At 49.8% G+C, this 12173-nt stretch overlaps 1 protein-coding gene across 1 annotated transcript in view; it reads right to left on the bottom strand.

The window, feature by feature from the left end:
* LOC149276062 (leucine-rich repeat-containing protein 7-like) overlaps nucleotides 1-12173 on the bottom strand; it is a 56908-nt gene that overhangs the window by 40599 nt on the left and 4136 nt on the right. The window contains exon 3 of the mRNA XM_089503942.1: nucleotides 1300-1378. Within this exon, the coding sequence (XP_089360068.1) occupies nucleotides 1300-1378 (79 nt within the window). The remainder of the gene's footprint in view (nucleotides 1-1299; nucleotides 1379-12173) is intronic.

Genomic DNA, 12173 nt, shown 5'->3' with positions numbered 1-12173 from the left:
CACTAACTCAAATCCAGCTAAACACACTAACTTACCCAGAGACACACCAACACATCCAGACACTCACACTAATACGCTAACACACCCACACAAATTAACATACCTAGACACATAAAGCTTGACACTAACACACACTCACCATAACAGACCCAGACACTCACACTAACTTACACACCCAGACTAATACAACCAGATACTCACACTACCACCCCCCCAGATACTCACTATAGCACAAGTAGACACTTAAAACTAACATAACCACACACAGAAACACACCCACTCACGCTAACACACATGCACAAAGAAACTTACGCTAAGCACACACCCAGACACTCTGAATGTCATTGGCATAAAGACCACAAACGTTAATTAAATCCACTTCTGTCATGACAGGAAGTTCCTGCGCCTGGTATCAGATACAACAGGAAGTGACCGGTGTAACACAAAAACGCTTCCCCTTCGAGGTCAATGCATGCCATTTTCAAATGTGTTAATATTAATATATTTAAAAGTGCAACATTTACAAAAATCTCTTTCATCCCACGACTTCTTATATCAGTAGGATATAAAGCGCACTGATTTTGGAAGCTTTCATAGAATGAGGGGTAATATATAGATGGCCGTCTCCTGGTGGGATTAGGAGAGGGTTTTATTTTAATGAGGGGAATAAAGTAATGCTCTCTAATAAGATCTTCCAGCATCAATGCGACCAGCCGGGGTAAAAATAGCGCTTATTACGGATTCCAGTATTTACTCAACAAGAAGCGTGATTTGGAAAAAAAAGACTTTTCAAGGGCAGTGAGCGATTAAACCGAGAAATATTTACATACAGAAAGACGCGGATAAACAATTCGGCCCAAAGAACACATCTGGGGCCGATCTGTTCCAGGTGTCCCGGGTTTTGGGGCGTCATTTAGTGCCGCGCAGGCTTAGGTTACCAGGGGTCTCCGGCTGGGTTACAGGGGGAACACACTGATGTCCTCCAGCTTCCACCCTTGCCAGGCGGTCCTTGAAAGGAGTTTGGTTGCCAGCCTGCCCTGACCCTGCTTACACCCTGCTCTGAACTAGGCTTAGGTTGGAATATATGATCGAAAACATGCGTGAATTATTTATGAATACAGCAAGAAAGGGGGAAAAGGGATAGGAACGGAATATTGGGGGAAATAGACTTTGTTCACATAAAACAACTTGACATCAATCAAGACAACGGAAAATAGTAACTTGTGTTAATAATATTTCATCGTTTATAATATATTTCCTATTCTGCTGATTGGCGGATCATGATTCCGAATCACTTACTTCGATATGGGATTCACACTGGCTTCAATTATTGTTAAACATTTACAACATTTAATGTTTTCTGGAAACTCTTGGATTCCTGTGAAACGAGAAAAACGAAGAGGTTTTAAGGGAATAAAGAATTTTTCATCGTTACGTCGGTTACAATGTATCTGTAAATATGACTGAACTAAATACACCTGGTGATGGGTAACGATATTTCAGATAATAGCAATATTTTTTTCCTGTATTATAATTTTATTATGTTAGATTTTGGGCAAATTTTCATTTTCAAATGTAAAAAAAATTGCAAGAAAATCTGAATGGAAATATTTTTGTTATACGACAAGTTTTTAGATCCGAGATACAGCTTGTTTTCTGTAGCTGATGGTCTGCAGAGGCGGCTGTATATTCTGCCCTAGGGTGCCAGGACAAGGGGGCAGCAGCCCCTAACCCGGCATCGGACCCCCCGGCGCCCCTCAGGCTCAAATACAAGAGAGATCTCTGATATCTCCAACCGGCCCATTTACACCATGGAGGCTTAGAGCCTTTATAGTGTCCCGCACCCACCACCGCAGGGAGGTGGATCAGTGGGATAGGACTTCTGCCTTATTTAACCCCTTCAGCTACTGAAACACGGAAGTGTAAGCAGGAAGCATACCTTCTGCACACGCTCAGTAGCGCCCCCGTTGATAGGTATGATAGCAAAACATCAGCGGTCAAAAGTGATATTTGATAATGTACTTTTTTAATGAAATATTCAATATATTCTCTGTCTGGTCCTAAAAACACCTTTTTTCATGCATAACGTGCAGCGCTGGATAAAAGGGAGAAATTATTCAGCTTTCTGACGCATGGAAGCGGCGTAGACAGGGCCGGACTGGCCCACCGGGATACCGGGAAATTTCCCGGTGGGCCGGCAGATTCGTAGGCCGGGCGGCTGCGCGAAATCTAATCTAAACGGCCGGCACTACTTCAATTCTTTTTTTATTAAAGTATTAAAGCAGTGCCGGCCGGTGGCATCAGCACTCAGCGGCCGTGTGCGATGGCCGCCTTCTGATGGGAGCAGGGTGAGGGGTGAAAGCCCCGCCCGCTCGCACTGACCTTTCACCCCTCATGTTGCTCCCATCAGATTAATGGACATGTAATCGAAACGGCCGATGCGTGCTGACACCGCCGGCCGGAGCTACTTTAATACTTTTTTTATTTTACTTTATATGGCAAGCCGATCCGGCATATTCAATTTAAAAAAAAAAGAATTAAAGTAGCTCCGGCCGGCGGTGTCAGCACGCATCGGCCGTTTCGATTACATTTCCATTAATCTGATGGCCGCCTGGTGATGGGAGGAGCGTGAGGGGTGAAAGCTCCGCCCCCTCACACTCAGACTGCTGGAGCACCGGATGTCCTGTCCAGGGGCGTAACTAGACGCCTCAGGGCCCGGGTGCGAGAATCTGTTAAAACCTTTACTCTTCCTCTCACTGATTTCTGGGCCTTGAAAGTTTTGCGACTACAAATTCAGGATTCCCTAGATTTATTCTAGGGATGAACTAAAATGAAAATTCTGGACCAAAACATTCAGGGTTCACTTAGCCAAAACCGAAAATGACCCCCACCTTTAAAAATAATAATAAAAACTCACATGTTTAATAAAAGTAGGTAACACACAATTGGACAAAATTAGCAATATGACTTGGCATGATAGGAGTGTGATTGCTGTTAGCCTAGGCAACCAGTAAATGCTGGTACCTAGGCATGATGGGACTGTGCTCGCTGTGATTGCTGTTAGCAATCACACTCCTATCATGCCAAGTCAGCCAGTACATGCTGGTACAGGGTGGCTGTAAGTGATGTGCAGAGCCCATACTGCTGGCAGCATCACTACACAAGGGGGGCAGCTAGCTAGGTTTCAGCATGTACTGGCTGACTTGGCATGATAGGAGTGTGATTGCTAACAGCAATCACAGTCCCATCATGCCTAGGTTCCAGCGCTTACACATCCATCCAGTAAATGCTGGAACCTAGACATGATGGGACTCTGATTGCTGTTACTGACATCCTGTCAACTTAGAAAACGGCGGCCGCAGCTACCAGAGGACGGAGGCCAGGATGAAAAATCCCCAAAGTGGAAGAAGTAGAAGGTAAATAAACAAATTTATTTTTTTTAACAAACTGTATAATATTTTTTTATATAAAAGCCTTATGCCCCCCATATGCCACTCTGCCTCCCTGATATGCCTTATGCCCCTTATATGCCACTCTCCTTCCAGAAATGCCTTATACCCCTATATGCCACTCTGTTCCATGATATGCCTTTTAACCCCCTAAATGCCAGAGTGGCATATAGGGGTATAAGGCATTTCTGGAGTCAGAGTGGCATATAGGGGCTACAAGGCATTTCTGGAGGCAAAGTGGCATATAGGAGGTTAAAATGCATATCATGGGGCAGAGTGGCATATAGGAGGGTATAAGGCTTTTCTGGAGTGCCCCATGGTATGCCTTTAAACCCCCTATATGCCACTCTGCCTCTATAAATGCCTTTTAACCCCCTATATGCCACTCTGCCTCTATAAATGCCTTTTAACCCCCTATATGGCAGAGTGGCATATAGGGGGTATAAGGCATTTCTGGAGGCAGAGGGGCATATAGGGAGTTAAAGGGGGGCAGAGTGGCAAGCCTGGGGCAGATGTCTGGCACTCCACCAGAATTGATCTGCGTTTGTTTTCTGGATGTACCCTGCAATACGAAAAGACATCAGATTCTACTAACTTAATCAGGTTCTATTAACTTAAGTAATTGAAAGCTCCTTGTCATGGGGCTCTGTGCAAAAGAAAATAAAAAGGGGGTAGAAGGGGCTGTTGGCAAATAAAAGGAAATAAAAACAAAAAATGTCTCAATCTAAAAATGTTTGCAGTAGTAAATGTTTTGATTCCATTCTGTGTAATATATTTCATTTATTAGGGCCTTTTAACAGTTTTGCGTTCTGGTATTTTAATACAAATAATATGATAAAAAGAATGTTTTCTAGTTATTTGTACGGCAAATAGTGTGACTCGGGTGTGTATAAGGGGTGCGTGTGAGTATAAGAGCTCAATCGCGAGATAAACTATATGGGGCTGCTCTCCAAATGTTTCCAGGGCTGCTTTTCAGTCCCAGTCCGGCCCTGGGCGTAGAGGTCACACAGAGGCGGAGGAGCAATAAAACACGGAGGGAATACGAAATAAAGTACTCAGGGTTATTCTCATGGAGATGATGTAATATACACTTTACTGAGAGGGTGGTAGATAAGTGGAGCAGCCTCCCAGCAGAAGCGGTAGAGGGTAATACAGTGAGGGGATTAAACATGCATGGGGTAGACATACGGCTCCTGAATCTAAGACGAGACCAACGAGTGATTAAGGTTTGAGTCTTTACAGCAGGAGAAACGGCCGACTAGACGGGGGCCGAATGGGGCCGATCTGCCGGCAGGTTCTGGGTTTCTATGGCAAATGCTTTATATGGTGGAAAGGAGGCTTCAATAGCAGACGTTAATGCAGCGACATTATTTACTCAGAAAGTAAAGTAAGAGGTGTGACAGGGCCAGGCTAGCTGGCTCGTGTGTCATATGAAGTTTAGCCGGGTCACGGAGCACTTTTGTGTCCGGTTCTGTATACCGTGACCCGGTAATATATTATATTGTGTTTATTGTGTAACCGGCCCAGAGACTGATGTGGATTCAGCCCCAGCCTTCAAAGAGACGATCCTATAATCTGGCTGGGGCTCTTAATCAGCCAGCACAGCCCTGTCTGCCCAGACGGCACCCGCACTACAGGGGGGATAACACAGGTGGGGGAACCCATTGTATTCTGTAATCCCCTCACCTGATACATCCCCTGTATACTGATGGCATTTGTGATGGGATGTGGCTGATGGGATTGGGGGTTGGGTTCGGTACACATTGCATTGAGATTGTATATAAATTCTGTGTGTTTGTAATAAAGAGAGTTCTTCTTGGTTTACTACGAATGGTGGTCTGGATGATCCGGGGATAGCTGAGTGCGATCCGTATGAGGGACTGACTGGTGATTCCTCAGCCCTCAAACAGGGGGACCCAGCCTTGGGTACGGTGACCCTGTAATATTGGTTGGCAGCGGTGGGAAGAATCCCACGACTTGGGTGAAATCCAAACCACCAACTGGGATTGCAGACGAGAGACACCAAGAGAGCTCCTGGAGGTTTGTAGCAAAGGAAAGGCTACTCTGATTGCGGACTGCAGAGAGATGGACCGGCACCAGGATGCCCCAGAGGAGAGCCTCGGACTGAGTGCTCTACAAAAGAACATTCTATGGCACTTATCCCTGTACCCAGGAGGGGCTACATCGGAGCAAGTGACGGCGCTGATTAAAATGTGTCACCAGGAACTGAGCCAGAGTGGGTCTGTATCTCCCAGACTAGGGGAACAGACCACCAAAATATCATACCAGGATATCCAACCCTTCCGACAACCAGAGGGTGAGACAGACCGGGTTACAGCCAAGGTGTGTGAGCTGGAACACCAGCAATGGCAGTTAGAGTCTGCGCCCGCAGACTGGAGGGATGATTTCTCCCATCCCCACTTTGAAACATACTGGGCACAGTACTGGACAATGTGGGATATACGAGTTCCACTCCTGGGGGAGAACCCGTTGCCGGAGTGGGAAGACGAATTGAGGGATCTCATATATGCAGAGCTCGACCTCCAGAGCCGCTACCAGGGATTCTCCCAGGAGTTAGCAGGTGAAGACCCTCTAATGCTGTATAGCCCCGTCGACCCAGGACTGATATATGATGCCTTCCAATTTGACTCGTCCTTCGGAAGCCCCTGCCAGTACCGCAGGGATACAATCTGGGACAACCGTGCAGAAGTCCTGGTTTATGCTATTCCCCCGAGCTGGAGGCTGTTATGGATTGCCTGGTCCAAGAGGAATGGCAGCTCGAGAGGGACTATAAAGAATTGCTGCGGAGAGTGGAGCTCCAGGAGTTACAAGGAGACTGGGAGCATGGTACTACAACTTGCAGGAGTGGGACCGAGGTCCTCTTCACCTACTCCTCGGCCCCTGCCCTGGTGAGAAGAACCGAGGTCCTCGCCAGCAAGAAGAAGCGGAGGAGGAAGCCAAAAGCTCCGACCCAAGTCCTCACCAACAACCCTGGCTGCTCTACCCCGGCAGAAGAGATGACTGTCCCCACCTCCCGAGTAAGTGGCACAATCCCCCTCACCAAACCCCTAGCTACGCCCGTAGAAGCCAGTGCCCCAGACTGTCCCCCTGATTTCCTGAGTGTCCTGGAAGAAGCCCGGGTCACTGCCCCAGAGGTTCCCTATGAAGTCCCCGGTGACCCGGTAGAGGCACCGTTCCCCGACCTAGCGAGGGCGCCAGAGGGGCTGCCGAGTTCCCTGGGTCCTTTCAGTAGCCTGGCGCAGGCCCTGGTTCCTATCTCTGGTTCCCCAAGTGTCCTGGTAGAAGCCCAGGTCACTGTCCCAGAGTGTTCCTCTGACTCTCCCCGTGCCCAGGCAGAGGCACCTGTCCCAGAGAGGAAGATCGAGGGTCTGCTTAACCCTCCCGGTGGTCCAGTATTGGCACCTGTCCCTGCCCCGGAGTATTCCCCTGGGTCCCCTGAGTACCCCGCAGAGCTGCTTAGCTCGCCCAATAACCCTGTAAGGGCACCCGTTCCTGTCCCAGAGTGTCCCCTAGGTCACTCCAGTGTCCCGGTAGAGGCCCCTCTTACTACCTCTACGTGTTTCCCTGGTTCCCCGAGTGCCCCCGGCCCGATCAGCAGGGCTTTCCATCCATGCAACCACCCTGGCCTGGCAGCTGCCCCAGACTCAGTTCCCAAGACTAGGGAGCAAGAGTCTCCACGTGTCCCTGTTACCCCGGTGAGGGGGATAGCCATGTGCCCCCGGCTGAGCTGGGACCGTCCTCCAATTCAAAGAGGACTACTGACTATCCTTTTGGGCAACCAGGGCCCTGGCCCACCTTCTCTGGATGCTTCTGACAAAGGGCGCCATGAACTAAGGCCTGCACCTGTGAACTTTGTCCACTCGGACAGCCTGCAGCAGACCCGTGTGGATCTGCCTGGTCTGCCGGACCGTTGGTCAAGGGGGAGATCTGTGACAGGGCCAGGCTAGCTGGCTCATGTGTCATATGAAGTTTAGCCGGGTCACGGAGCACTTTTGTGTCCGGTTCTGTATACTGTGACCCGGTAATATATTATATTGTGTTTATTGTGTAACCGGCCCAGAGACTGATGTGGCTGCAGCTCCAGCCTTCAAAGAGACGATCCTATAATCTGGCTGGGGCTCTTAATCAGCCAACACAGCCCTGTCTGCCCAGACGGCCCCCGCACTACAGGGGGGATAACACAGGTGGGGGAACCCATTGTATTCTGTAATCCCCTCACCTGATACATCCCCTGTATACTGATGGGATTTGTGATGGGATGGGAGTGATGGGATTTGTGATGGGATGTGGCTGATGGGATTGGGGGTTGGGTTCGGTACACATTGCATTGAGATTGGATATAAATTCTGTGTGTTTGTAATAAAGAGACTTCTTCTTGGTTTACTACGAATGGTGGTCTGGATGATCCGGGGATAGCTGAGTGCGATCCGTATGAGGGATTGACTGGTGATTCCTCAGCCCTCAAACAGGGGGACCCATCACAAATCCCATCAGTATACAGGGGATGTATCAGGTGAGGGGATTAAGGGATACAATGGGTTCCCCCACCTGTGTTATCCCCCCTGTAGTGCGGGTGCCGTCTGGGCAGACAGGGCTGTGCTGGCTGATTAAGAGCCCCAGCCAGATTATAGGATCGTCTCTTTGAAGGCTGGGGCTGAATCCACATCAGTCTCTGGGCCGGTTACACAATAAACACAATATAATATATTACCGGGTCACGGTATACAGAACCGGACACAAAAGTGCTCCGTGACCCGGCTAAACTTCATATGACACATGAGCCAGCTAGCCTGGCCCTGTCACAGATCTCCCCCTTGACCAACGGTCCGGCAGACCAGGCAGATCCACACGGGTCTGCTGCAGGCTGTCCGAGTGGACAAAGTTCACAGGTGCAGGCCTTAGTTCATGGCCCCCTTTGTCAGAATCATCCATTGAAGGTGGGCCAGGGCCCTGGTTGCCCAAAAGGATAGTCAGTAGTCCTCTTTGAATTGGAGGACGGTCCCAGCTCAGCCGGGGGCACATGGCTATCCCCCTCACCGGGGTAACAGGGGCACGTGGAGACTCCTGCTCCCTAGTCTTGGGAACTGAGTCTGGGGCAGCTGCCAGGCCAGGGCGGTTGCATGGAAGGAAAGCCCTGCTGATCGGGCCGGGGGCACTCGGGGAACCAGGGAAACACGTAGAGGTAGTAAGCGAGGCCTCTACCGGGACACTGGAGTGACCTAGGGGACTAAGCAGCTCTGCGGGGTACTCAGGGGACCCAGGGGAATACTCCGGGGCAGGGACAGGTGCCAATACTGGACCACCGGGAGGGTTAAGCAGACCCTCGATCTTTCTCTCTGGGACAGGTGCCTCTGCCTGGGCACGGGGAGAGTCAGAGGAACACTCTGGGACAGTGACCTGGGCTTCTAGGCGGACACTTCGGGAACTAGGGATCACTTCGGAGAACACAGGGATAGGAACCAGGGCCTGCGCCAGGCTACTGAGAGGACCCAGGGAACTCTGCAGCCCCTCTGGTGTCCTCGCTAGGTTAGGGAACGGTGCCTCTACCGGGTCACCGGGGACTTCAATGGGAACCTCTGGGGCAGTGACCCGGGCTTCTCCCAGGACACTCGGGAAATCAGGGGGACAATCTGGGGCACTGGCTTCTACGAGCATAGATAAGGGTTTGGTGAGGGGGATTGTGCCACTTACTTGGGCGGTGGGGACAGTCATCTCTTCTGCCGGGGTAGAGCAGCCAGGGTTGTTGGTGAGGACTTGGGTCGGAGCTTTTGGCTTCCTCCTCCGCTTCTTTTTGCTGGTGAGGACCTCGGTTCTTCTCACCAGGGCAGGGGCCGAGGAGTAGGTGAAGAGGACCTCGGTCCCACTCCCGCAAGTTGTAGTACCATGCTCCCAGTCTCCTTGTAACTCCTGGAGCTCCACTCTCCGCAGCAATTCTTTATAGTCCCTCTCGAGCTGCCATTCCTCTTGGACCAGGCAATCCATAACAGCCTCCAGCTCGGGGGGAATAGCATAAACCAGGACTTCTGCACGGTTGTCCCAGATTGTATCCCTGCGGTACTGGCAGGGGCTTCCGAAAGACGAGTCAAATTGGAAGGCATCATATATCAGTCCTGGGTCGACGGGGTTATACAGCATCAGAGGGTCGCTGTGGTCTTCACCTGCTAACTGCTGGGAGAATCCCTGGTAGCGGCTCTGGAGGTCGAGCTCTGCATATATGAGACCCCTCAATTCGTCTTCCCACTCCGGCAACGGGTTCTCCCCCAGGAGTGGAACTCGTAGATCCCACATTGTCCAGTACTGTGCCCAGTATGATTCAAAGTGGGGATGGAAGAAATCATCCCTCCAGTCTGCGGGCGCAGACTCTAACTGCCATTGCTGGTGTTCCAGCTCACACACCTCGGCTGTAACCCGGTCTGTCTCATCCTCTGGTTCTCGGAAGGGTTGGATATCCTGGTATGATATTTTGGGGGTCTGTTCCCCTAGTCTGGGAGATACAGACCCACTCTGGCTCAGTTCCTGGTGACACATTTTAATCAGCGCCGTCACTTGCTCCGATGTAGCCCCTCCTGGGTACAGGGATAGGTGCCATAGAATGTTCTTTTGTAGAGCACTCAGTCCGAGGCTCTCCTCTGGGGCATCCTGGTGCCGGTCCATCTCTCTGCAGTCCGCAATCAGAGTAGCCTTTCCTTTGCTACAAACCTCCAGGAGCTCTCTTGGTGTCTCTCGTCTGCAATCCCAGTTGGTGGTTTGGATTTCACCCAAGTCGTGGGATTCTTCCCACCGCTGCCAACCAATGTTACAGGGTCACCGTACCCAAGGCTGGGTACCCCTGTTTGAGGGCTGAGGAATCACCAGTCAGTCCCTCATACGGATCGCACTCAGCTATCCACGGATCATCCAGACCACCATTCGTAGAAAACCAAGAAGAAGTCTCTTTATTACAAACACACAGAACTTTATACAATCTCAATGCAATGTGTACCGAACCCAACCCCCAATCCCATCAGCCACATCCCATCACAAATCCCATCAGTATACAGGGGATGTATCAAGTGAGGGGATTACAGAATACAATGGGTTCCCCCACCTGTGTTATCCCCCCTGTAGTGCGGGTGCCGTCTGGGCAGACAGGGCTGTGCTGGCTGATTAAGAGCCCCAGCCAGATTATAGGATCGTCTCTTTGAAGGCTGGGGCTGAATCCACATCAGTCTCTGGGCCGGTTACACAATAAACACAATATAATATATTACCGGGTCACGGTATACAGAACCGGACACAAAAGTGCTCCGTGACCCGGCTAAACTTCATATGACACACGAGCCAGCTAGCCTGGCCCTGTCACATTACCACGAAACTATCATTCAATGAACGAGCTGCATTCTTCCTGCCAATCCAATCAACTCCGCGTAAAACGAACAGAGATTTTTCATCTTGGAGAAAATTTCAAAAAATGATTGTTTTCATTATATGAATAAAGAGGGAAAATATTTCAGCATAAACCCCAGCGCTGTATACTGTAATACCCCCCGCACTGTATACAGCAATATACACCCCCCAGCGCTGTATACAGTAATATACTCCCCAGCACTGTATACAGTAATATAACCCCCCAGCGCTGTATACAGTAATATAACCCCCCAGCACTGTATACAGTAATATAACCCCCAGCACTGTATACAGTAATATAACCCCCCAGCACTGTATACAGTAATATAACCCCCAGCACTGTATACAGTAATATAACCCCCCAACGCTGTATACAGTAATATAACCCCCCAGTGCTGTATACAGTAATATAACCCCCAGCACTGTATACAGTAATATAACCCCAGCGCTGTATACAGTAATATAACCCCCAGCGCTGTATACAGTAATAACCCCCAGCGCTGTATACAGTAATATAACCCCCAGCGCTGTATACAGTAATATAACCCCCCAGCGCTGTATACAGTAATAACCCCCAGTGCTGTATACAGTAATATAACCCCCCAGCGCCGTATACAGTAATATAACCCCCAGCGCTGTATACAGTAATATAACCCCCCAGCGCTGTATACAGTAATAAAACCCCCAGCACTGTATACAGTAATATAACCCCCAGCGCTGTATACAGTAATATAACCCCCCAGCGCTGTATACAGTAATAACCCCCAGCGCTGTATACAGTAATATAACCCCCAGCGCTGTATACAGTAATATAACCCCCAGCGCTGTATACAGTAATATAACCCCCCAGCGCTGTATACAGTAATATAACCCCCAGAGCTGTATACAGTAATATAACCCCCCCAGTGCTGTATACAGTAATATAACCCCCAGAGCTGTATACAGTAATATAACCCCCCCAGTGCTGTATACAGTAATATAACCCCCAGCGCTGTATACAGTAAATTAACCCCCCAGCGCTGTATACAGTAATATAACCCCCCAGCGCTGTATACAGTAATATAACCCCCAGCGCTGTATACAGTAATATAACCCCCAGTGCTGTATACAGTAATATAACCCCCCAGCGCTGTATACAGTAAGAACCCCCCCCCCCAGATATGCCTTATACCCGCTATATGCAACTCTGCCCCCTCTGCACGCAGACAGCCTCCACTGCTGCTGCCGGCACTTCCGCCGGGGCTTCTATGAATAAGCACCAGAAGGTCATATGAGGCCGGCGCTCGGCATAGATGCCCCAGAGGTAGTGCCAGCAGC

This window comes from Sceloporus occidentalis, unplaced genomic scaffold (genome assembly GCF_023333645.1).
Source record: "Sceloporus occidentalis isolate IW3139 unplaced genomic scaffold, rSceOcc1.0.p SCAF_249, whole genome shotgun sequence".
Classification (NCBI taxonomy): Eukaryota; Metazoa; Chordata; class Lepidosauria; order Squamata; family Phrynosomatidae; genus Sceloporus; species Sceloporus occidentalis.
This window is presented reverse-complemented; position numbering and strand designations above follow the sequence as displayed.